A 27,691-nucleotide genomic window follows, 5' to 3' on the forward strand; every position below is an offset into this window, starting at 1 on the left:
CCAGCATCTGCAGTCCTCACTTTTGCCTTGTCCTCACTGTCTCCCAGGCCTTGATTTAACCTCTTCAAATCAAATTTTTGTTTTGTTAAGCAAAGGTGTTAAGGTCAAAGGCAGGTAAATGGAGTTATGCCACAGATAGGCCATGATGTTATTGAATGATGGAACAGGCTCAAGAGACTGAAAGGCCTCCTCTGTTCCTATGCTCATGTCTCATGTGGCCCACACTCTTTATTGTAGTGCAGTATCAGCCTAATCTCTGTGTTTGAACCTACAACCTTTGACTTAGAAGTTTGACATACTGCATGCTACAGTTTAAATGCGTATATCTCTGAAAGGTAGATTTGATAATATGAGGGAAGGTACAGCTTTTTACATCTTTTATTTGCATTTTCTTCATGTACAAAGATAAATGAAAAACTATAAGCAACATTTGCTATAAAGATCAACACAGGCATAATGTCAGTAAAATTGTTTCAGTCTAGGTATTCTCCAACATGAGCACGTTACAGCATAACTTAATAGCTGTGAATCTGTCACAACTTGGTCTGGATTTTAGCCTGGAGGCATATTCAGTGTGGGGTAAGAAGGGGCTGGAGTACTATTATGAAATCAGGGAAACTTGGAAAAATAGATTTAACAGTGGAACCACTGTCACTGGGACATTCTGATTGATAAGCTCGCTTTGAGGGAGAAAAAACTATAGAAGGTAACTATTCTGGGGAACTGAGTGAAATCAAAGGAGAAGCCGACAGATCAGGGGAGGTGGAGGAGGGAAAGCTGAAGGAAGTATATTTGCTGTTCTTGGCCCACATGTGGTGCTATAAAGGCTTTGGAAATTCAACACTGGATTTTTTTTGAGACATGAAAAATGTAAATGTAGAAACTGCAGTGACAGTCGAGTTGCAGTTAACTCCCTGTCTTAATGTTTTTGTCTTTTCTATACAGACTTTTTCAGTTATACCTGAATGGGCACTTTACACGTGTGCCCTTTCATTGAAGAGTATAGGACTTATTGGAAATACTATTGCGCTGAATACAGTGGTAGACTAAAAGATATCTGTGTGATTGATCTGGTGTAGTGGTGCTCACACTGAGCTGGCAATCCATATACCCAGACTAAAACTGTAGAAGCATGAATTCAGATCCCACCATGACATCTGGTAGAATCCAAATTCATAGGTCAACTAAAACTGGAGGAAAATAATTTAGAATAGGGTATATTCTTAATAAGCCACAGGTGAGGAGAAATTTTCCTCAGTGAGAATCATGAGGAGTATGGAATTCTCTTCCCACTAACTCTAACCCCTTATTTAGCTGAAACTTGAATCCCTCCAACATTAGTGATTGTGCATTGAGCTTTCAAAACCTTCACTTTTGGAATTCCCTCCCTACATCTCTCCTGCGCCTCTCTAATGCTACTTACCCCTTTGACAACCTATCTGAACATTTCACTGCACAAGAACTTCTAGAAGTATGACATTCCAATCAGAACTCCATCAAAAAACACATTGACTTGGACCCCATTTACCACTTGCTGAGAAAAAGAACAGGAAATGACATCACCACCAAAGAAACTGAAACACATAAATAGAAAGTGGGTCACTAACACCAGTTCTTCACCAGAAGCTCACTGATGATGTCACCTAGTGACATCGAAACATTGCAAAATGAACCTTTGAGCTCAGCAAGCAAACTTGCATCCAGAACCTCAACCTAAGCTACAAATTTTCTCAAAACTTGTATAATGTCTTTAGTCATGTATTCTATTGTGAGCTGGCCTTTCCTCTGACAGAATAGTAGGCTAATCTGTTGCAGATCCTGGGAAAAGGTTTTAATTTATTCATTCACAGGATCTGGGTGTCACTATATGGGGAACATTTATTTCCCATTCTGACTTGCCCTGTAGAAGGTGGTGGTGAGCTTCCCTTTTTTTTAGATTAGATTACTTACAGTGTGGAAACAGGCCCTTCGGCCCATCAAGTCCACACCTCCCCGTTGAAGCGCAAACCACCCATACCCTTACATTTACCCTTTACCTAACACTACAGGCAATTTAGCATGGCCAATTCACCTGTCCTACACACCTTTGGACTGTGGGAGGAAACCCACGCAGACACGGGGAGAACGTGCAAACTCCACACAGACAGTCACCTGAGGCGGGAATTGAACCCGGGTCTCTGGTGCTGTGAGGCAGCAGTGCTAACCACTGTGCCACCGTGCCGCCTTCTTGAACTGCCACAGTTCACACAGTGTAGCATCGCCTACAGTGCTGTTTGGGCGGAGCGGTTTTAATGATTTTAATCCACTGATACCGAAGAAACAGCAATATTTCCAAGTCAGGTTAGTGAAGCCATAAGATATAGGAGCAGATTTGGGCCATTTGGCCCATCATGCCTGCTTCGCCATTTAATCGTGGCTGATCTGCTTCTCAACCCCATTTTCCTGGCTGTAACCCTTGAACTATTTACTAATCAAGAGCTTAACATTGAGTCTTAATTACACTCAATGACTTGGTCTCCACAGCCCTCTATGGCAATATGTTCCACAGATTCACCACTTTCTGGATGAAGAAAGACCTCCTCATTGCAGTTCTAAAGGGTTGACCCTTCACTCTGAGGCTGTGCCCTCAAGTCCTAATCTGTCCTACTTGTGGAAACATCTCCACATCCACTCCATGCAGGCCTCTCACTATTTTGTATATTTCAATGAGATCCCTCCCTCATCTGTTAAACTGCATTGAGTACTGACTCAGAGTCCTCAACCGCTCCTCATGTGACACGTCCTTCATCCCTGCGATCATTTCAAATGCAGTCTTTCCAAAGCCTATACAACCTCAGCAGTATAATCCTGCTCTCGTATTCATTTCATCAATGTAATTGTCATCACATTGAATGCTTTTCCTTTGCTTTTATACTATCCCTGACTTCTGTTGTTAGCCATGGTTGCTTCACCCTCTCCTTAACATGTTTCTTCTTCCTTGAGATGAATTTCTGCTGTGCCTTGGAATTTCCTTGGAAACCCACAGTATTGCTGCTCCTCTGTCTTCCCTACTAGGCCTTCCTTCCAATCAACTCAGGCTAGCTCTTCCCTCATGTCTTCGTAGTTACCTTTGTAATTGTAATACCATTACATTTGATTCAAGCTTCATCTCAAACATGTACTGATTTGATACAAAGTTGTCAAACTGATGCGTTGACTATGCCTGACCTACTGAATGTTTCCCAACGTTTTCAATTTTTGAACATAGTTGGTGTCTTTCTATCAGTTAGTTATGAGTCGATCAACAATTAAGTCATTTTCAAACATTTTTGTACTTAAATGCATGCAGTATACCTCTGCTCTCCCTCTCAATCTGCAGGGTGAATTCTATCTTATTGTGGTCACGCTACCTTAAGAGTTCCTTCACATTAAACTCTCTAATCAAGTGTGCCTCATTAAATTCCAACAAATCCAAAATTGCCTGCTCCCTAGTAGGTTCTACCACAAGCTGCTCCAAACATCCATCTCATAGACATTCCATAAATTCCTTTTCTTGAGATCTGCTAGCAATCTGGACAGGAATCTGCACCAAAATTCTACAATCAGGATGTTCAGCTTCAACGTTGCCACCAATTGGTCAGAACTTCTGACTGTATCTCACCCAACAAGAGATACTAGAAGAACAGTGTGGAGCTTCAGCTATTCGCAGTCTGTATCAGGGACCTGGATATACAGACTGAGCGAGATGGAGCAAAATTCGCTGAGAGTCCGAAGCTAAATGGAATGTGAACTGTGAGGAGGATGCAAAACAGTGACACAAGTTAAACAAGTGGGCAGGAAGGTGGCTTTTGGAATGTGGTGTGAAGTTATCAACACAAAAATACGAAAGCAGTTGACTTTTTTAATGACGAGACTGGGGAGTACTGTTATCTGGATGGTTCTCGGTGTCTATACACTAATCTCAGAGATTGAAAAACAAGAGCAAATGGGCCTTGCTGGGACCACACTTGGAGTATTGTGTATAGATTTGATCTCCTTACATAAGGTTCACCTTGATTGAGTACAACCGTGGATCATGATATTGATTCTTTGAATGAGAAGCCAACAGATATTAGCTTTGTCATAGTCTGAGAATGGTTTTAACTTCCTGGCGCAAAGAAGTGTTATGCTTCTTGTTGCTTCTTAGATAAAAATACAAGAGGAATTAACAATCTATAAATTAGAAAGAGGAGAGGTTTGAACCCAAGGGTGAGTAAGAGGACAAGTTGTGAAGCCAAACGAATGTCCAGCTTTCTAAATCCAACAATGGGATGGAATCGTCAATGTGAACAACTAGTGATGGGGTGATGTAACAAAATAGCATTAATGTGCCAGAAATTCGATTGTTACTACTATGCTGAGTGTCTTGAGTGAAAGTCTAGGGCATAATGACTGACTATCAAACATAGCTTCTTCAATAAATCAGAAGTTATCTCTTAAGCTTTTTGCAGAGAAGAATGTGTGGAAAAAGAAAAAGAAACACAACTATTTAGGTTATCGGTAAAGACCAGGTGGTTAAAAAGGAATTTAACATGCTTGCCTTCCCTGCTCTGATCTTTGAGTATAGGATTGGGAATGTCATGTTGAAGTTGTACAGGACATTGGTGAGGCCTCTTCTGGAGTACTGTGTCCAGTTCTGGTTGCCCAATTATAGGAAGGTTTTATTAAGCTGGTCAAGATTCACAAGATATTTACCAGAATGTTGCTGGTTATAGAGGTTTTGAGTTATAAAGAAAGGCTGGGACTTCTTTCACTGGAGTGTAGGAGGTTGAGTAGTGGCCTTAAAGAACTTTATAAAGTGCTGTCTGGAGGGATGTGGGCCAGCTGCTGGCATGTGGGTCTAGATTGGGTTGGGATATCTGGTCGGCATGGACAAGTTGGACCGAAGAGTCTGTTTTTGTGCTGTACATCTGTATGACTTTATGCCTCTATAATGGTAGGTGACTTTTACCTTGGGTAGGAGATTTCAAATCTAGGGGGCACATTTTTAAGGTGGGAGGAGAGAGAATTAAAAAAGACCCAAGTGGCAAATCTTTTACACAGAGGGTGGTTCAAGTGTGGAATGAACTTCCTGAGGCAGTAGTAGATGTGGGCGCAATTACGTTTAAAAGACATTTGGATAAGCATATGAATAGGAAAGAGTTGGAGGATATGAACCAGGAGCAGGCAGGTGGGATTGATTTAATTTGGGATTATGGACTGGTTAGCTGCATGACTATCTATCAATTTTCAATTAAGAGCTGCTGAATTTACTTGAGCTGTGAACATTTAGGATGAGAATTATAGCACTGATCAGAGAGTGACCTTTCAGCATTTCAACGCTGGGTGAATCTACATTTCAGCAGTTTAAGGTAAGTGTCAATTTTATTTGTGTCTCGCCTGAAGCAGTGCAGGAGATTGTACAGTTGCGATATGAGTGAGTCTCCATCTTCAACTAAAGGCTGTTCCCATGGCACAGTCTGCTCAATGGCTCCACTGTGCTGTACAACCTGAAACACAAATGAGAAATATTTGCTGACAAATACGTACTGATGATCATTCTTATGCCTGCTTAGCCCAGTTGACTGGGCGACTGGCTAGTAATGCCAACAAGCACAAGTTTAATTCCTGAGGTCATCATGAAGCCCTGTCCTGCCTTCTCAACCTCTCCTGCCTTCTCAACTTCTCCCCACACCTGAGGCATGGTGATCCTTGGGTTAAAGTCACCCTTAGTCATTGTTCTCTCATGAGAGTGGGACTATGATTCCTTTACGTTTGCTTGCTAACCTCACCTATTCCTGGTCCAGCAATGCTCCTTTTTAGCAGTCACATTTTGATTTCAAATCTGTCCCAAGCATGTCCCTTTCCTTTCCCTGTAATCTCCTCCAGCCCTGCAAACTTCCAAGATCTCTCTATTCCTCTAATTGTGAATGCTTGCACCTCCCTTTATTTCTATTGCCCTGCCTATCGCTCCTGCAGCTGGTGAGGCCCCCAAGTTCCAGAATTCATTCCCGGCACCTCATCCCCTCTTCAAGTCAAACCTTAAAATCTTTCTCTGATCGGGCTTTTGGCCAATGTTCCTTCTTATCTGCACACTGCAATGTCAGATTTTGTCTGGACGGGGCTTCTGTGATGTGCACTGGGATGTTACACTACGTTAAGAGCATGGTATTGAAGCCTTAAGGAAATTCTGGAACTGGAATTAGAGCAAGGTCAGGCAGACTCCCGGTCCCGTCAGTGGTCAAATGACCTTCTGCTGGTCACTGTCTACATCGTGTGTGGAACTCTGACAAGTGATCGTGGATCGAGACCAGAATGGGAAAAAAATAGCATGACAAAACGTTCCATTTTATGAGGTTATGAGTCCTTCTAACTGATCATTTATATAACAATGGATTGGCAACAGTTTTAAGTTAAATCCAGTAGCCTAGTTCTCCAGAGCTCAGATGAGATATGGAGTTGAATCCCCATCAAGGTAGCTCATGAAATTTAAATTCAATTCATAAATCGAGAAAGTAACACTAGTCTCAAAGTTGGTGACCATCAATTATCATAAAAGACCATCTTGATCACTTTAGTAGAGAAAATCTTTCACATTTACTTGGTCTGGCCTACACATGACTCCAAGCAAATAGCAATGTGGTTGACTCTTAACTGCCCTCTGAAATAGATGCACAGCCATTTCAACATCAGCGACTCCGTTCAAAGTAATTTGGGATCGGACAATAGATGCTGGTCGGTCTTGTTCAAATACAGAACTTGAACTTTTACAATACAGAAAGAAGGCATTGAGGCCATTAACCCAGTGCTAGCTCTTTGCCACGGCAACCCAAAATTAATCCTATTGGCCATTGTCCCCTCTATGGCAGATCAGTTGGAGTTACGATCTTGTCTCTAGGTTATAGGTTCAGGTCCCACTTAAGAAGCTTGAGTAGGAAAATCCCAGTACAGTACTGAGGGAGTGTTCTGTCCCTCATCGAATCATAGAATCCCTACAGTGTGGATGGAGGCTATTCGGCCCATTGAGTCCACACCGACCCTCTGAAGAGTGTCCCACCCAAACCCAGCCCCTACTCTACCCTATCCTTGTAACCCTACATTTCCCATGGCTAATTCACCTAGCTTGCACATCCCTGGACACTACAACGCAACTTAGCATGGCCAATCCACCCTAAGCTGCACATCTTTGGACTGTGGGAGGAAGCCAGAGCATCCAGAGGAAACCCACGCAGGGAGAATGTGCAAACTGCTCACTGACAGTTACTCGAGGGTGGAATCGAACCTGGGTCCGTGGTGCTGTGAGGCAGCAGTGCCAACCACCACTAATCAATCTGATGCCGTTATTTTAAAGAAGACCAAGGGAGACCTCCCTGGCTAATGTTGATCCCTCATATCTAACAGTAAAGAAAACTAAAAGATTGTCTGGTCATTATCACTTTGCTAATTATGGGAGATTTCTGAGCAATTCTTGGCTACTCGCTACTGTGCATTTTACATTACAACACTTTAAATACAAGTGCTTAACAGGCTGTGGCAGACTTTGAGAAGACCTGGGTTTACAAAAGGTACTGTAGTTTACTTTCCCCACAATAGTATGACAGTACCTGCTCACTTATCTTATTCAATCCTTTGGCGAGTTGCTTCATTTGTTTGACAATCTTCATTGATTTACTCAATATAGAGCTGGTATTCCCATGGGTGGCACTGAATTCAGAGATCACATACTGTAGAGGATCTTGCCAGGAGCGTAGAATAGCAATAACAAGGCTCAGCAGACGTTCGTGCTAGAGTTGAACACATTGCAAATGATTTCTTGTTTCATTTTAAATGTTTTTTTTATCCTTATTCCTGATTTGTCCTCAGTCCTTAAGATGCAGTGGGTAATGTGTGCCCAAGTATACCCTTGTATGGTTATGGCCTACAGCCACTCAACCTTGGCTGACACTCCCGGTGCAAGTGCTGTCTTTCAAGATGGCACATGAAACTGTCTATAGAGCTCTGCCAGGTGGACCTAAAAGATCTTATGGCATAATTTTCAAGAAGAGCTGAAGAAATATCCCAGGATGGAATGGTGCATTGGGTTAGTTAATGATGTTCAGCATTTCCCTCTGCACTGTCCAATGCCACAGGGAAGGGGTAGGAGGAAAAAGCACATACAAACATACATAGGTGTTTGCAGTAATGAGAGAATACCAAGAGTGTGCACAATGGCACTGGGATTAGCAGTGCTGCCTCACAGTGCCAGGAGCCTTGCTTTGATTCCAGTTTTGGGTGACTGTGTGGAGTTTGCACATTCCCCTCTTGTCTGCCAGGTGCTTCAGTTTTCAAAGATGTGCAGGTTTGGTGGATTGACTGTGCTTCCAAAAAATTGTAGTGTTCAGGGATGTGGCGATTAGGCAGATTGGCCATGGTAAATGCAGGGTTACAGGGGTAGGTGGATCTAGGAATGATGTTCTGTGGAGGGTCAATGTGAACCGAGAAGCAGAAGGGATTCTCTGTATGTGGGCTGCTAAAGTGGACCTGGAGAATTAGTTCCTTTGCCCATCATTTCAGAGCCCAGACCCCTCACCAGCCAAACAAAAAACTATAGCCCCGAGTGTATCGGCCAAGGAAACTGCATTGATGGCATTTGAGAAGAAGTTCATTCTCACCCTCTTGCAACCATGGCAACTCATCACTGACCATATAAAGTGCTAGGACGCAGAGAGAATTCAAATCACAGACAATGTTGAAATTGAACCCAAGTAGCTATGTATGAGCCTGGTTTCAGGTTTCTGTTCTTCTCTCCAAATGAGAGGTCATGTCGTCTTGATTAATTGGCAAATCAAGGGTTACAGGGAAATACAGAGGAAAGTGGACGTGAGGAATGTTAAATCAGCCATGATTCTATTGAATGGCAGTGCAGGCTTGAGGGGCTGAATGGTCTCCTCCCATTCCTGTTTCTTATGGTCTTGTTTTTGGGGGAGTATTTACCTGCCTCTCCTCCCTAGTTAATAAGGAGCTAAGATTTTGTCCAAAATTCAGATGCAAGCAGAAATTTTGCAGGGTTTCTCTCATTGTGCCATTAGAAATACTTACAGGTGTACGTAATGCATCTTCCTTGTTCTGAGGGGTCACTATAGAGGAGGTGTGGCAATTATTGATAATGCTGAAGTTAAGATGTTGACCTTGAATAAAATGCTGATTCTGTGAAAGGAAGAACATAATAAAATAGGAGCCAGAGTCAGCCATTTCTCCCCAGAGCCTGCTGTCCTGCTGAATATTATCATAAATGAATTGGATTGAATGATTAATTGTCACTTGCATTTTACAGTGATTAGTACAGTAAAATACAGAGAAATGCTTCAACTGTCACCACAATCTGATGTTATTTTGAATAGTTTAAGAATAAAAAGATATAACTGAAAGAGTCTATCCTTTTATTTGCCACCTCTGCCATGAATCTTGAGGCTCATGACTAAATGATTCAGTTGTGGCGATAGCTTAACTTTCCTGTTTAATCCCCCAAAACCCTACACTCTGTTATCACTCCAACTCAGAATATATTCAACAATCTGGATGTAAGTTTACTCACTTAGCTGGAAGGTTCATTTTCAGATGTTTTATCACCATACTAGGTAACATCATAGAACATAGAACAATACAGCACAGAACAGGTCCTTCGGCCCACGATGTTGTGCCGAACTTCTATCCTAGATTAAGCACCCATCCATGTACCTATCCAAATGCCGCTTAAAGGTCGCCAATGATTCTGACTCTACCACTCCCACGGGCAGCGCATTCCATGCCCCCACCACTCTCTGGGTAAAGAACCCACCCCTGACATCTCCCCTATACCTTCCACCCTTCACCTTAAATTTATGTCCCCTTGTAACACTCTGTTGTACCCGGGGAAAAAGTTTCTGACTGTCTACTCTATCTATTCCTCTGATCATCTTATAAACCTCTATCAAGTCACCCCTCATCCTTCGCCGTTCCAACGAGAAAAGGCCGAGAACTCTCAACCTATCCTCGTACGACCTACTCTCCATTCCAGGCAACATCCTGGTAAATCTTCTCTGCACCCTCTCCAAAGCTTCCACATCTTTCCTAAAGTGAGGCGACCAGAACTGCACACAGTACTCCAACTGTGGCCTAACCAAAGTCCTGTACAGCTGCAACATCACTTCACGACTCTTGAATTCAATCCCTCTGCTAATGAACGATAATACTCCATAGGCCTTCTTACAAACTCTATCCACCTGAGTGGCAACCTTCAAAGATCTATGTACATAGACCCCAAGATCCCTCTGTTCCTCCACCTGACCAAGAACCCTACCATTAACCCTGTATTCCGCATTCTTATTTGTTCTTCCAAAATGGACAACCTCACACTTGGCAGGGTTGAACTCCATCTGCCACTCCTCAGCCCAGCTCTGCATCATATCTAAGTCCCTCTGCAGCCAACAACAGCCCTCCTCACTGTCCACAACTCCACCTATCTTTGTATCATCTGCAAATTTACTGACCCACCCTTTGACTCCCTCATCTAAGTCATTAATAAAAATTACAAACAGCAGAGGACCCAGAACTGATCCCTGCGGAACTCCACTTGTAACTGGGCTCCATGCTGAATATTTACCATCTACCACCACTCTCTGACTTCGACCGGTTAGCCAGTTTTCTATCCAATTGGCCAAATTTCCCTCTATACCATGCCTCCTGACTTTCCGCATAAGCCTACCATGGGGAACCTTATCAAATGCCTTACTAAAATCCATGTACACTACATCCACTGCTCTACCCTCATCCACATGCTTGGTCACCTCCTCGAAGAATTCAATAAGACTTGTAAGGCAAGACCTACCCTTCACAAATCCGTGCTGGCTGTCCCTAATCAAGCAGTGTCTTTCCAGATACTCGTAAATCCTATCCCTCAGTACCCTTTCCATTACTTTGCCTACCACAGAAGTAAGACTAACTGGCCTGTAATTCCCGGGGTTATCCCTATTCCCTTTTTTGAACAGAGGCACAACATTCGCTACTCTCCAGTCCCCTGGTACCACCCTCGTTGCCAGTGAAGACGAGAAGATCATTGCCAACGGTACTGCAATTTCCTCTCTTGCTTCCCACATAATCCTAGGATATATCCCGTCAGGCCCGGGGGACTTGTCTATCCTCAAGTTGTTCAAAATGTCCAACACATCTTCCTTCCTAACAGGTATCTCTTCTAGCTTATCAGTCCGTTTCACACTCTCCTCTTCAACAATACGGTCCCTCTCGTTTGTAAATACTGAAGAGAAGTACTTGTTCAAGACCTCTCCTATCTCTTCCGACTCAATACACAGTCTCCCACCACTGTCCTTGGTCGGACCTACCCTCGTTCTCGTCATTCTCAGGTTTCTCACATACGCATAGAATGCCTTGGGGTTATCCTTGATCCTATCCGCCAAGGATTTTTCATGCCCTCTCTTAGCTCTCCTAATCCCTTTCTTCAGGTCCCTTCTGGCTATCCTGTATCCCTCCACTGCTCTGTCTGAACCCTGTTTCCTCAACCTTATGTAAGCCTCCTTCTTCCTCTTTACTAGACATTCAACCTCCCTCGTCAACCAAGGCTCCCTCACACGACCATTTCTTTCCTGCCTGATCGGTACATACATATCAAGGACACGTCGTATCTGCTCCTTGAAAAAGTTCCACATTTCCACCACATCCTTCCCTGACAGCCTATGCTCCCAACGTATGCTCCTCAAATCCTGTCTTACAGCATCGTAATTTCCCTTCCCCCAATTGTAAAAACTTCCTTGTTGTGCGCACCTATCTCTCTCCATAACCAAGGTGAAAGTCACAGAATTGTGGTCACCATCACCAAAATGTTCACCCACTAACAAGCCCACCACTTGTCCCGGTTCATTACCGAGTACCAAATCCAATATGGCCTCCCCTCTGGTTGGACAATCTACATACTGCGTTAGAAAAGCTTCCTGGACACACTGCACAAACACCGCCCCATCCAATCTACTTGATCTAAAGAGCTTCCAATCAATATTTGGGAAGTTGAAGTCGCCCATGACTACGACCCTGTGGCTTCTGCACCTTTCCAAAATCTGTTTCCCAATCTGTTTCTCCACATCTCTGCTGCTATTGGGGGGCCTATAATAAACACCCAACAAGGTGACTGCACCTTTCCTATTTCTGACTTCAGCCCATACTACCTCCAGAGGCAGATCCCCCTCAAACTTCCTTTCTGCAGCCGTTATACCATTTCTAATTAGCAATGCCACCCCCCCTCCTTTTTTACCACCCTCCCTAATCTTACTGAAACATCTGTAACCAGGAACCTCCAACAGCCATTCCTGTCCCTCATCTATCCATGTTTCCGTGATGGCCACAACATCGTAGTCCCAGGTACCGATCCACGCCTTAAGTTCACCCACCTTATTTCTGATACTCCTTGCATTGAAGTATACGCACTTGAGCCCATCTCTGTGTCCGCAAGTAGTCCCTGTCAGTGCTACCTTCTCCACAGCCTCCCTACAGTCTTGAACATCCTGACACACAGCTAGCTTACTTGCTGGACTACAAGTCCGGATCCCATCCCCCTGCCAAATTAGTTTAAACCCCCCCGAAGAGTGCTAGCAAACCTACCCCCCAGGATATTGGTGCCCTTCTGGTTCAGGTGCAACCCGTCCTGTTTATACAGGTCCCACCTTCCCCAGAATGCAGTCCAATTGTCCAAATATCTGAAGCCCTCCCTCCTACACCATCCTTGCAGCCACGTGTTCAACTGCACTCTCTCCCTATTCTTTGCCTCTCTGTCACGTGGCACCGGCAACAACCCAGAGATAACGACTCTGTCTGTCCTAGCTTTTAGCTTCCAGCCTAACTCCTTGAGCTCTTGAATGACCTCCCCACCCCTCTTCCTACCTATGTCATTGGTGCCAATGTGTGACCACGACTTCTGGCTGCACACCCTCCCCCTTAAGGATTCTGAAGACACGGTCCGAGATGTCTCGGACCCTAGCACCCGGGAGGCAACAAACCATCCGAGAGTCTCGCCCATGTCCACAGAACTGCCTGTCCGTCCCTCTAACTATAGAGTCCCCTATAACTAGCACTCTCCTCTTCTCCCCCTTTCCCTTCTGAATCTCAGAGCCACAGACCCCTTCACTGCAGCTTACACCTGCAAGGCTGTCCCCCCCAACAGTTTCCAAAGCTGTATACTTATTTTTTAGGGGAACGACCACAGGGGAACCCTGCACTGCCTGCTTCTTCCCCTTCCCACCTCTAACTGTTACCCAGCTACCTGTGTTCTCCGGCGTAACTATGTCCCTGTAGCTTCTATCGATCACTCTCTCAGCCTCTCGAATAATCCTCAGCTCATCCAGCTCCAGTTCCAGTTCCCTAACTCGTTCATCAGTGATCCTCTGGACGAAGCACTGCTGGTGTTTCCTGCTTTCTATTTATATGTTTGAATTTCCTTGGGTTGGTGATGACATCACCATAACCACAGGAAATGACATCACCAACCCAAGGAAACCCAGACATATACAGTAGCACCTCGACTTACAAACTTAATCCATTCCGGGACTCAGTTCGCAAACCGAAAAGTTCGCAAACTGAATCGATTTTTCCATTGTTCGGATATTTCCGGAGTCTTTTCTCTTTTTTGTCTCTTGGAGGTTGGTGATGCCACAAGAAAACGATCCAGAGAAATTTGTTTTTTGCTTTGTTGCAGAATTTTCCAAAAATGGGACATCACATTGTCATTTAAAATGTTCACTGCTCTGTTGGCCACAGTTTTGTTAGGGTGATGCCTCTCAACAAGAGCCTGCACTTCACTCCATTTGTTCGTACCTTGAATTTCGTACGTACGTTCAAGCAAAATTTTACGTACAATCCTGTTCGTAAATCGATTTGTTCGTGAACGGGGTCGTTCGTATGTCAAGGCACTACTGTAAATAGAAAGCAGGAAACACCAGCAGTGCTTCATCCGAAAGCTCACTGATGATGTTACCTATAATGGTGACAAAACATCTGAAAATGAACCTTCTAGCTCAGCGAGCAAACTTACATCCAGAACCTTAACCTGAGCTACAAATCTTCTCAAAACTCGCTCATATTCAACAATCTAGTTGACAGTTCTCTCTGTGGAAGATAATTCCAAGACTAGTGCCCCTGCTGAGAGAAGAAAGTTCTCCTTATCTCTGTCTTAACAGTGCTTTTGCCACCCAGATCTAGGTTCTGTAATGAAAGGTGCATAACTATATAATATTATTAATTTTAGTGATTGAATTGTTTAATTAAAACCAGTTGCATGTGGGTTAATGCTGTGAAGGCTATTTTGTTTTACAAGATCAGAAAGTCATTCTGGAACAGTGACCTAAATGCACCAGTTCAAGAAAGATGTGTGACTGCAATTAAGAGCTTGGGAGACCTCTGGAGTGATAATGGAATTAGATGTTTATACATCTGGGTTTGTGATCAGCAATGTGAATTAATCAAGTCATTAGTTTTGTTCAGTTCTCCCCTCATGGGAGAATTATTGTGGTCCCAGCTGATGATATTCTCGACAAGTCAGATTCCAGAATAAAATCTGACTTGATAGATCCCATGTTTATTTTTTGTTTGTTTTATTAGTTAATATAGTGATTGGGCACTGAAAATATTCATATGTGGCTGCAGATATTCTTTAACAACAGAACACAAGTTTATTACACAAAAGGAAGCAAAGAAATAAACATTAAAACAAAATTTCAGCTTGTTTCCCAATACTATCTATTACAGACACTCAGTCTCAAATTGTACTCCGATCTCAACTCTTTAGTTTCTAATTAACTGTTTTTTCCAGTTTCTCTTGTTGAACTGTGGAGATTATTTTACAACTCCTCCCCAAATCTGGTACCATAAAATCTTTCCAAAGTCATAGAGTCCTGGAGTCATACAGCATGGAAACAGATCCTTCGGTCCAATTAGTCTATGCAGACCATGTTCCCAAATCAAACTAGTCCCACTTGCCTCTAAAGATCTAACCTTTTCAATTTCAGGTCTAACCTGAAGATTTTTGTACTAACTTTCTTGGCTTGGAAACTTCACAAACTAGCAAGAAAATCACATTATTGCTGTAGTGATTGGTTTCCTCTGAACTGAACCGAACAAAACAGAACAGAGTCTGCCAGGAGAGAAAGTAAAAACTTGCCCCTGAGTTTCATGTTCGATTCTTCTCAACCATCAGCATCTACTCTGGCAAACTTCCACAAGATTTTTTACGTTTCAATAAAAGATTGTTTCTTGTTCTTCTAAACGTGGAATATAGGAGCAAGCATAAGCCATTCAGCCCTTCAAGCCTGCTCTATTATTCAATATGATCATGGCAGATAGAGTCATCGCGTTGTACAACACAGGAACAGACCCTTCTCTCCAACTCATCCATGCTGACCAGATATCCTGAATTAATCTTTTTGGCTTCTAAATCTGGTGGATCTGCATTCATCCAGCCTTGCATTAAATAATTACTAATATTAATCCTCAATGCATCTGATACCAAAGTAACAACCTGCACAAATAATAATTTGCTATTCATCTGATCCCTTGACTCCATGAATATACACAAGAATTAGGGGCAGGAGAAGGCCATTCAGCCCCTTGAGCCTGCTCTGCCATTCAACAAGATCATGGCTGATCTGGTTGTGGTCACTTTCCTGTGTGTACACCTCCCTAAACTCGCAACATTCTAGTTGATTAATAACCCTGCTTTGAATGTGTTAAATGATCCAGTTTCCACACCTTTCTGAGAAAGAAAATTTCACAGCCTCTGAGAGAAAATAATTCACCAAGTCTTAATCTTAAAGGGAAGGCTCTAATTTTTAAATTGTATGCGCTAGTTCTAGACTCCCCCCAAATGGGAAAATACCCTCTCAGTATTCACCATGTCAGAATAGGTGTATATTTCAATAAGATCATGGCTATGGCTTTCCCCCCCCCCCCCCCCCCCCCCAAGTATCTTACTGTCTCTTACAGTAACAAAGACAGAGAGTGCTGGAAAATTCAGCAGGTCTGGCAACATCTGTGGAGAAAGAAACAGAGTTAATGTTTCAGGTACAGTATGACTCTTCTTCAGTCATACCATACTCAAAGCATTAATTCTCTTTCTCTCTCCACAGAGACTGCAAGATCTGCTGAGTCTTCCAGCATTCTCTGGGTTTGTTCCAGATTTCAAGTATTCAAGTATTTTGCTTTTATTCCATTTACACAGTTATTGGGTTGACTCTTCAGAGCTACTGGAATTCAACATAATTATACTCACAAATTCATTGTACGCTTCCGTGGAGAGCGCATGGATCTGGTGGGAGATCTCACCAGCACGGTGAAACAATTCACTTACAGATATTGTCTGGCATTCACCACCCTCGTTGGCACAAATGGGATTAGCCATAATCACGTCAGCCTTGGACAGAACGCCAAACACCAAGACAAGCAGAGAAAGTAAATCTAGAGGAGAAGTGACGGTTACAAGTGCATGAAATGCTAAATGCATTTATGGCAGAAGTGTACAGTCCCAGGTTCCGTCCACATTCCAGGATGATCTCAAACTAGATTATATTGGTGATTCTAATGACTTTGCTGGGCTCAGGCAATGGCAGGTAGAGAAAGCAACCTGCATTTTAACTCATGCTTGCTGTCCTTTATCCTCTTTTCGTCCATTGGGCCCTAGCCCTTGTTTTTCATTCATTCACAAGACAAGGTGTCACTGGCTGGGCCAGCATTTATTGCCCATCTCTAATTACCAGGAGGACAGTTAAAAGTCAACCACATTGTGATGGATCCGGAGTTACATGTAGGCTAGGTAAGGTCAGTAGTTTCCTTCCCTAAAAGGCATTAGTGAACCAGATTGTTTTTTCCTCAACAATTGGCAATGGATTCATGGTCATTATTAGACTCTTAATTCCAGATTTTTTTAAATATTGAAATTTCAATATCAACCATGGCAGGATTTGAAACCCAGGTTCCTACTTATGTTTCTGGATTAGCAGTCCAGCAATGATACCACTACTCCAACACCTCCCCAATTGCATAGAGAAAAGATCAAAATAGAAAATGACCCAAGTGGAGAAGGGAGAAATCTCAACCTTCTTTCAAAACTCAGCTCTTTCCACAACTTTCTGTTTTTATTTAAGATTTCCAGCATCTGTAGTGTCTATAATTCACTACTGATTCTCTTTGAGAAACATCTGTTTTGAAGACATTTTCTCTGACTGGATTCCTGTTTGTATTTTTTCGACCATCATAGAGAAAGCAGGAATGTCTGGACATCCAAAGGCCCAGATTAACGCTCTGCAGTCACGGGTTCAAATCCCATCATGGAATTTAAATTTAATGAACAAAAATCTGCAATCAGAAGGGCGTCTCAACAATGGCCATCAGAAACTCTCATTAATTGCTGCTAAAATTCCGTCCCACTCACTAGTGCCATTTGGAGAAGGGAATCTGCTGTCCTTACCTGGTCTGGAACTATATGTGACTCCAGGCCCGCAGCTATCTGGTTGACTATTAACTGCCTGTGAAGTGGATGAGCAAGCCAATCTGTTCAAGAGCACTTAGGGATGGACCAGAAATCCTGGCCCTGCTGGTGTTGTCTGCATTTCATGAAAGAATTTTTTTTAAAAACTTTTTCTTTCTAAAGTCGCATCCAACTCAAAAGTTTGTTTCTCTCTCCACAGATATTGCCAAATCTGCGGAATATTTCCAGAACATTCTGTTTCTATTTCAGATTTCCAGAACCTGCTGTTGTTTGCTTGTATTTGTGGAGAGTGGGCTGGTGTGGGACTATGTGTTGATATCCAGCAGGCAGTGTCCCCTGTGGATGTTCATGGTATAAGCTCACAATGGGATGCAGCCACTTGATCGAAGTACACTGGGTGGTGGATCAGCTGGCTCCTGAGATATCATACCCCAATATGTGTCATTGCATTTTCAAAACATTGGGTAGTAAATTAGAGAAAGGCAGAAAACCAAAGAAGTGCCTCTTGGGAATTTAACAAAGCACCATTGCACAGTTTCTGATTATGACTCATTGGTTATTACTACTGCCTCACAGCACCCGCAATCCGGATTCAATCCCACCCTCAGACCACTGCCTATGTGGAGTTTGCACATTCTCCCCGTGTCTGTGTGGGTTTCTTCCGGGTCCTCCGGTTTCCTCCCACTGTCCAAAGATATGCAGGTTAGGTGGATTGGCCATGCTAAATTGCCCCATAGTATCCAGGGACATGCAGTCTGGGTGATAAATGCAAGGTTGCAGGGATAGGGTACAGGAGGTGGTTCTGGGTGGGACGATCTTTGGAGAATTGGTGTGGACTCAGGCCGAATGACCTGCTTTCACACTGTGAGGATTCTATTCTATAAAAATCCCCATGTGTGGAAACCTATCAAATATTTGTGATTACCCCCATGGTACATGTTCCATTCTCAATCCCCTGGATGCCGACACTGAGTTCTCGGATAAAATGCATTCCATTGCCCAACACTAGCATCCCTTACCTGATGGGCCCAGAAGGTCAGTTTCAAAAGTAAGTGATGAAGGACCTTACCTTTAAGAGAACTCTGAGCATAAATTTGAGAGATGATCATTGCCATTTGATGTTGGCTTAAACAGTGAGAAGTCTTCAACTTGTCTTTTGACTTACCAAAGCATTTGGAGCAATTTATAACCTGGTTATAATAACATTCATTAAGTACGTCTCGACATATAGTCCCTCAAATGATGAATATCCAGTTAGCACCTTTCATGGCACAATTAACTCATTCATATTTAGCAGTTTTTTCCCTACTCAATTCCGTCAAAACCTGTCTCTAATGTCATTAGAGGAAACCTTACTTAAAAGAATGACAAATAGTTGGTGCACAGTTTTGATCTCCCTCTTTATTCATACTTTAATCTTTCACAGGATGTAGATATCACAGGCAAGGTCACATTTCCACAATTGTCCTTAAACTGAGTGAGGTAAAAACAATGACTGCAGATGCTGGAAACCAGATTCTGGATTAGTGGTGCTGGAAGAGCACAGCAGTTCAGGCAGCATCCAAGGAGCAGCAAAATCGACGTTGGGCTTTTGCCCGAAACGTTGATTTCACTGCTCCTTGGATGCTGCCTGAACTGCTGTGCTCTTCCAGCACCACTAATCCTTAAACTGAATGGCTTGCTTGGCCAATTCAGAAACCAGTTTAAAGTCAACCCCATTGCTGTGGGTCTGGAGTTATATGTGGGCCTGACTATGTTAGGACAACAGATTTCCTTCCCTAAAGGATGTTAGTGAACCAGATGGATGTTAACCAACATGGTAGTCAGCACGGTGGCTCATTGGTTAGTACCGCTGCCTCACAGTGTCAGGGACCCAGATTCAATTCCAGCCTCGGGCGACTGTCTGTGTGGAGTTTGCACATTCTCCCCAGGTCTGCGTGGATATCTACCGGGTGCTCCAGTTTCCTCCCTCAGTTCAAAGATGTGCAAGTTGTTTGGCCAAGCTGGTCTGGATAGAATGCTCCTCCTTCAGAGGGTTGTTGTGGACTCGATGGGCCAAATGGCCTGCTTCCTCATGTGGGGATTCTGTTCTATGGACAGTAGGCAATGAATTCATGCTCGCCATTTTGGGGAGGCGAGTAAGTGGAGGTAAAATAATTTGTGATCTTGTTGAATAGTGGAGCAGTCTGAAAGGCCTTCTCCTGCTTTAAACCTGATGTTCGTAGGATCCCTAAAGCGTGGGAACAGGCCATATGGCCCATCGAGTCCATACTGGCCCTCTGAAGAGTATCCCACCCAGACCTACCCTGCTATCCTATTTCCTGTAACCCTGCATTTCCCATAGCTAGCCTCCACATCCCTGAGCACTATTATGGCCAATCCACCAAACCTGTACATCTTTGGACTGTGGGAGCAATTTGGAGCACCCAAAGGAAACCCACACAGACATGGGGAGAATGTACAAACTCCACATAGACAGTCCCCTGAGGGTTAAATCAAACCTGGGTCCCTGGCACTGTGAGGCAACAGTGCTAACCACTGAGCCAATTTTCCCCCATGTGTACATTTTAAGTGGGGAATAAGAAGGATAAACCTGAGTGGGAGAAATTTGAAATGAAATTAGAAAATGTTGCACAATGTTGGAGAAAGGGAGCAAGGTTAACTCTGCTGGTGTAATATTTCATGTTAACTATATTGCTCACAAAACATATGAGGGAGATTTAAACAATCCTTGGATAAGCACATGGATGATGATGGGATCTTGTAGGAGGATGAGCTGAGAATAATTCACAGGTCAGCGCAACATCAAGGGCCGAAGGGCATGTTTTGCACTGTATTGTTCTATGTTCTATGTTTTTCTCTCACTCCCTTTCTTTCTATATAAATATGTCACTATTCAAAAAGTAAGGTGTTCTACAGTGTTCAGGGTAATATTAATCCCTCAACCAACACCTAAAATGAGTGATCTGGTTAATTGTTTAGTTTATCCTGAGGGCAGCTTGCTGTACATGTGTTATCTAGGAGAAGGTGAGGACTGCAGATGCTGGAGATCAGAGCTTAAAAATGTGTTGCTGGAAAAGTGCAGCAAGCCAGGCAGCATCAAAGGAGCAGGAGAATCGACGTTTCGGGCATAAGCCTGAAGAAGCGCTTATGCCCGAAACGTCGATTCTCCTGCTCCTTTGATGCTGCCTGACCTGCTGCACCTTTCCAGCAACACGTTTTTAAGTACATGTGTTATCTGCCATGGTTCTTATATTACAACAATGGCTGTACTTCAGGGGGTTTGTAAATTGAGTTTCCAGTGAGGTTTTTTGCTTATTTATCTGCCCTTGGGAGGTAGCTGTCAATCGCAAAGCCGGTACTTATCACACATCCCTAATTGCTATTGATGACATGATTGTGAGTTGCCTGCATGAATCACTGGAGTCGATCTGGTGAAGGTACGTTTCTGTTGGGCAATGATTCCAAGATGTTGATCCAGTGATGATCAATAAATGTTGATAAAGTTTCATGTCAGGATGGTGCGTGGCTTGGCGGGGAACTTGCAGGGGGTGGTGTTCCCATCTATCTGCTGCCTTGTCCTTATAGAATTGAATAGAATCCCTACCATGCAGATGGATGCCAATCAGCTCATCAATGCTGCACTCTCCAAGGAACATCCTACCCTATCCCCGTAACCCTGCATTTCCCATGGCTAATCCGCCTACCTACACATTCCTGGACACTATGGACAATTTAGCATGGCCAATCCACCTAATCTGCACATCTATGGACCATTGGAGGAACCTAGAAAACCACTCAGACACAGGGAGAATGTGCAAACTCCACACAGACAGTTAGTCAAGGTGGAATCAAACCTGAGGCACAGTGATTATATCCAAATTCCATTTGGCCAGTGATCCAAACATTTCTGGCCCTGTGACTTACCTTTTCAATCCATTGAGAGGCCAGCACAGGCTGAAGGAATGGGCATCAGCTCCCTGCAAATTAAAGGAAGTTACCATTAACACTTAAGATAAAAAAACCGGGAAAAGCTTTTGTTCATGTTGCATTGACACAGGGAACAACAGCCCATTAACTACTGTCAAATCATCATTGGATGTTGAGCTAGCACCTGTTAGTCTGTAGCTAGACTATAATATTAAAAGTCACAGATGTAGAACCTGCTGTCAAAGGAGCCTTGATGAGTTGCCGCAGTGTACCTTGTAGATGGTACACACTGCTGTTATTGAGAGTTGGAGGTGGAAGGAATAAATGTTGAAGGAAGTGGGAAGGGTGGGTTCCTTTGTCCCAGTTGATGTAGACCTTCTTGTATGTTGTTGGAGCCACAACGAACCAAAGTAAGTTACTACATCTCCATCTTCAACAGGAGACCATTTCCCCTGGTTCTCGTCTCTTTGAGAAGGGGAAAAATGCTCTCAGTGTTCACCCTGTTAAGTCCCCATTTAGGAGTATATTTCATTGAGATCCCCTCTTATTGTAGACATCAGAGTCAGGAGCTAAGTTACTCCCTGCAGGATCCATAGCCACAGTCCTGCTCTTGCAGCTATAATATTTATACAGCTGTCAATGTTTCGGTCCAGTGACCCTCCCTTAGGACTGATCGCAGCTAGGAAAGAGTTTTTTTTTCAGTTTTTTCTACTTTTTCCTAGTCACCATCAGTTCTGAGGAAGGGTCACTGGACCCAAAACTTTAACTCTGATTTCTCTCCATAGATGCTGCCAGACCTGCTGAGCTTTTCCAGCAATTTCAATTTTGGTTTCTGATTTCCAGCAGCTGTGGTTCTTTATGCAGCTGGTCCAGTTTCATTTCTGGTGAACGGTAACCCCTGGGATGTCAATGGCAGGAGGTGGAAATGAAATTGTCATTGAAGTTTAGATTCTCTTGTTGGAAATTATCATTTTAAGAATCACAGAGTTGTTGCCAAAGGAGGCCATTCGGTCCATCATGCCTGCATGGGTTGGCGAATTGTGCGGCAGAAATGTTCCCCATTTTATATCCGCCAAGCCTCAATGTTGTCTTGCTGCTTTGTAGTTGGTGCACAGGCTTTGTTCTGAAGTCCCACTTAGTTTTTCCACCTCACACCAATGTCCGAGCTTGTTAGCAGAAAGCAGCCATTCAAAATTGGGGAAGTTCCTACACTTTGTAAATATTAAGGTATTTGGAAAAATTGGGTGGGTTTAATGAGCATATTTTAGAAGTCATGTGACCAATTAAGAAACTAAAGGGACTCTACTTAGCAACATGAGAAAAGGACAATTGATGTTTCTTGAGCATGTAATATCATGATTTTGAAAGTCTCATGCTGATGGGGAAGATTGAAGATCTAAAGAGATTGAAGTGCACAGAGAATAACCTTTCTACATAGCCTTGCAAATTGGGTGAACAGATGACCATGGAACATCTCCCACACCTTTAAAACAGAGTACATAGAGAAGACAATAATAATCAAGGGTATCTTGGAGAGACTGTACCTGAACAACCAGGGTGGGAGTGTGAGATCCAATTCCCTCTCATATACAGATACCACTGGTATAATCAGGTCTGCACTGATGAAATAAAAACAGTAAATGCTGCAAATGTTGGACAATCCAGAGTAGCTCAGTGGTTAGCACTGCTGCCTCACAGCATTGAGGAGCTGGGTTCAAATCTGTATGGAGTTTGCACATTCTCCTTGTGTCTGTGGGTTTCCTCCAGGTGCTCTGGTTTTCTCCCACAGTCCAACGGTATGCTGGTTAGGGTGGATTAGCCATGAGAAATGTAGGTTTATCGGGATAGGGTCTGAGGATGGGTGTTCTTTAGAGGGTTGATGTGGTCTTATTGGGCTGAATTGTCTGATTCCATACTTTAGGGATTCAATGACTGTAAGTCTGGCAGTGTCTGTGAAGACAGAAACAGAGTTAACAGTCAATAAACTTTTTTTAAAAATTAGCCTGTTTTTCTAATTAACCTGTTCACAGATGTTCTTACAGTTGCAGCAGGTGGGACTTGAGCCTAGGCCTCTTGTTCCAGTGGTAAGGACAGTACCACTGTGTCACAAGAGGGCCCCTGAGGTTTTTTTAATCAACGTGTTATACAGTCATAGAGTCATATAGTGCGGAAATAGATCCTTTGGTCCAACCAGTCAATGCCAAACATAATCCCATACTAAACCAGTCCCAACTTTCCTATCCATGTAAGTTTCCAAGTGTCTTTTAAATGCTGTAATTGTGCCCACATCAACCACTTCCTCAGGAATTTCATTCCACACATGAAGTAAAAAAATTTGCCCCTCACGTCGTTTTAACATCTCCCTCCTCTCACCTTAAAATTGTGCCCTGTAGACTTGAAATGCCTCATCCTAGGGAAAACACAACAACCTTTAAACTCTACCTTTACCCCTCATTATTATAAAAACTTCTATAAGGTCACTCATATTATTCCACACTTCTGGAGCAGGTAGGACTTGACCCCAGGCCTCCTGGTGCAGGAGTGGAGACACTGCCACTGTACCACAAGAGGGCCCCTGTCTGAGTTTCCTTTTCTTTCTTCTCTAAGAGGGCCCACTTGTCTTCTTCCTTCCTAAATCACTCATGTTTTTTATTTAACTTTGTGGTGAGACAGAAAAATAAAGACGCCATTATGAACAGAGCTTCTCATTACAAATATATTTCTTTCCCCATCACCAAGAAAACATGTGTGACCAATTGTATGTTTACAAGCAGAATCTGATAAGGGCAATGTTAACATCAAAGAGTGAGGAGTTAATGACCTTTCAGCAGAACTAGTCTGTACCAGTGTGACTGGTGACATTTGAGAAGCTTTTGGAATATTCATGCTTTGTGCACCCTCAGGTAATCACATCGGTCTGTGATTCATTTGACATTCATTGGTCTGACTGTCCTTACCTGGAATTTAAAGAAATCCTGAGGAGCTGTCATAACAAAGATTATTTATCGTATTTTAATTTAGCAATCAGTTCCATGGTGCCTATGTGTTCTCACTACGCAGAACTCGCTATCTACGCATATAGACAGAGCTAATGAATCATAACTGTTGCTAGCTGATAAATGACCAATAGGCCATCTTGTTCACCTTTGTGCAATAGGAAGAAAAACCTGCATTTATATAGTACCTTTCATGGCCATGGGGCATTGCTTGAAGTACATTTAAAAGTGTTGTAGCACAGCAGCCAATCTGCACACAGCAAGTACTGACAAACAGTGGTGTAAATATTAGGTTCAGCGACACTGGTCAAGGGTTAAATATTGACTGTGACATCCTGTGTTGTTTTATGAACTGATGTTATAGGATCTTTCAGATCTACTGCAGCTTAGAGTCCCATCTGAAATACAGCATCTCTGAGAGCACAACACTCACTCTGTACAGCAGTGTCAACATGATATTGATGTTCAAGTACCAGGGTGAAAGTCAAAAATATAACCTTCTGATTCAGAAGCAGGAATGCTGTCAGTTGCGTCACCACTGACAGTAAACAGGTTATAGAGCTGTATCCTTTCAGTTTTCTTTCCCCATTCCCCCATTTCCTGTAGGCTTCAGTTCCTCAGATGCCGACTGTTTTCTTTGTCAGTCAGCCCTTCACTACTGTGAGTTGAAGTAATGAACATCAGCAAAATACACCTATTTAGGATGCAGTTATCTGATCCCATCCATCTCCAACTATAATACATAGGCTTCCCAGCTGACCCAGCCATTTCAAAGATGAAAAGACATTTAGATAAGTTCATGAATAAGGATGGTTTGGAGGGATATGGGCCAAGCGCAGGCAGGTGGGACTAGTTTAGTTTGGGAACATGGTCAGTGTGGACTGGTTTGATTGAAGGATCTATTTCCATACTGTATGACTCAAAGAGTCATGGGACTAGATTAGATTACCTACAGTATGGAAACGGGCCCATCAGCCCAACAAGTCCACACCAACCCTCTAAAGAGTAACCAACCCAGACCAATACACCTAACACTATGGGCAATTTAGCTATGGCCAATTCACCTGAGCTGCACATCTTTGGAGTGTGGGAGGAAACCCACGCAGACACGGGGAGAATGTGCAAACTCCACACAGACAGTTGCCAGAGGTGGGAATCAAACCCAGGTCCCTTCCGCTGTGAGGCAGCAGTGCTAGCCACTGAGCCACAATACCACTCTAAGCATTAACTCTGTTCCTCTAAACATTAACCTGCCAGGTCCCTCCTGCACTTTCTGCTTTTATGTAAGTTTTCATTGCTGCAGTCCAAGAGCTGTTAAAGTAGAATGTCAAACCTACCACCACATTCAGCCAGCAAAAGCAGATCTAGAAGATGCTAAGGAGATCACCCTCTCAAGGCCAACTTGGGACGGGCAATAAATGCTGAGCAAGCCAGCAACACCCAAGCCCATGAATGAATTAAAGAAACCCAATACCAATCAATGGCTTTGACTTCAGACCCACATTTGGTTAGATTACTTACAGTGTGGAAACAGGCCCTTCAGCCCAACAAGTCCACACCAATCCTCCAAAGAGCAACCCCACCCAGACCCATTCCCCTTCATCTAACATTACAGGCAATTTAGCATGGCCAATACTTTTTTGGATTGTGGGAGGAAACCAGAGCACCACACAGACACGGAGAGAATGTGCAAACTCCACACGGCCTGAGGTGGGAATTGAACCCAGGTCTCTGGCACTGTGAGGCAGCAGTGCTAACCACTATGCCACCGTTCATTTCTTTTGATTTTGATTTGCTGTTGTCACATGTACCTAAGTAAAGTGAAAAGTTCTGTTTTGCGAGCAGATCATAGCAAACAAGGACATAAGGATCATAGGGTGCTGAGAAAGAGCAAGGCGTGCAAGTTTACACTGCACAGGAGGTGCACAAAAACAAGATCGATATTATTTGAAGTTAGAGATGTCCATTCATCAGTCTAATAACAGTGGGTGCATGTGTTCAAGCTTCTGTATCTTCTGAAGAGATTGGAACAGAGCATTTCCGGGTGGGCGGGGTCTTTTTAATGTTGGTGGCTTTTCAATGGCAACGGGAAGTGTAAATGGAATCCATGGACGGGTTTCTGACTTTAACTCCAATTTGACCAACGTACTTTTAAAGTAGCGTCTCCAAAGTTGTACATTTTTACAGTCTTGGAAATTATGTGTTATTTGTTGAAAGAATACCTAGATATACTTGGACAGTTTAAATTATTTATTAATCTTTGTTTAAGTGCGTTTTGTTTGAAATGGTCATGATTTAGAGATGTCGGTGTTGGACTGGGGTGTACAATGTTAAAAATCACACAACATTAGGTTATAGTCCAACAGGTTTATTTGAAAGCACTAGATTTTGGAACACTGCTGATGAACTACCTGATGAAGGAGCAGCGCTCTGAAAGCTAGTGCTTCCAAATAAACCTGTTGGACTATAACCTGGTGTTGTGTGATTTGTAACTTTGTTGAAATAGGCTATTTCATTATTTGTTAGGAAGGGAACCTGACTGTTTTGTCCCTGACCATAGCTAGAAAGAAAAAAAACAACTTGGCCTTGTTAATAGGAGCATTGAATCCAGAACCAAGGAACTTGTTCCAACTCTTTGGTTCGATCTCATAGAATCCCTACAGTGTGGAAACAGGCCATAATAAGGCCCAACGAGTCCACACCGACCCACCAAAGAGTATCCTACCCAGACCCATTCCTCAACATTTCCCCTGACTAAGGCACCTAACCTATATATCCCTGGACACTATGGCCAATTCACCTTTGGACTGTGGAAGGAAACCAGAGCACCCAGAGGAAACCCACGCAGACACAGGAAGAATGTGCAAACTCCCCACAGACAGCAAAACCCAAGGCTGGAATCGAGCCTGGGTCCTCAGCCCTGTGAGGCAGCAGTGCTGACCACTGAGCCGCCCTCAGCAGGAGCGATTGCATACAATTCTGGACTTCAGAGAGATGTCAAGGTTTTGGTTACAGTATAAAGGAGTCTAGTGGGATGATACCAGAAATTAAGGGCTTTTTATAGAACCATGAAAGCATAGAAAATAGGAGCAAAAGTAGGCCATTAGCCTCTGCGAGTCTGTTCCACCATTCAATATGATCATGGCTGATCATCCAACTCAGACCCCTGTTCCTTCTCTCTCCCCATAAAATTCCCCATTCCCACAAACATAAGCAGCACAGATGGAGGCCATTTAAGTCTGGACTAGCACGTGCTATGAGCAATCCA

At 43.3% G+C, this 27,691-nt stretch overlaps 1 protein-coding gene across 1 annotated transcript in view; it reads right to left on the bottom strand.

The window, feature by feature from the left end:
- Positions 1 to 4,495: 4,495 nt before the first annotated feature.
- The window catches only part of LOC140489071 (prolactin-like), a 29,510-nt gene continuing 6,314 nt past the window's right edge, over positions 4,496 to 27,691 (bottom strand). The window contains exons 2-6 of the mRNA XM_072588308.1: positions 16,361 to 16,467; positions 9,076 to 9,183; positions 7,558 to 7,781; positions 6,674 to 6,761; positions 4,496 to 5,594 (exon numbers count right to left, since the gene is read on the bottom strand). Coding sequence (XP_072444409.1) covers positions 5,334 to 5,594; positions 6,674 to 6,761; positions 7,558 to 7,781; positions 9,076 to 9,183; positions 16,361 to 16,467 — 788 coding nt within the window. The 3' untranslated portion in view covers positions 4,496 to 5,333. The remainder of the gene's footprint in view (positions 5,595 to 6,673; positions 6,762 to 7,557; positions 7,782 to 9,075; positions 9,184 to 16,360; positions 16,468 to 27,691) is intronic.

This window comes from Chiloscyllium punctatum, chromosome 18 (assembly GCF_047496795.1).
Source record: "Chiloscyllium punctatum isolate Juve2018m chromosome 18, sChiPun1.3, whole genome shotgun sequence".
Lineage (NCBI taxonomy): Eukaryota > Metazoa > Chordata > Chondrichthyes > Orectolobiformes > Hemiscylliidae > Chiloscyllium > Chiloscyllium punctatum.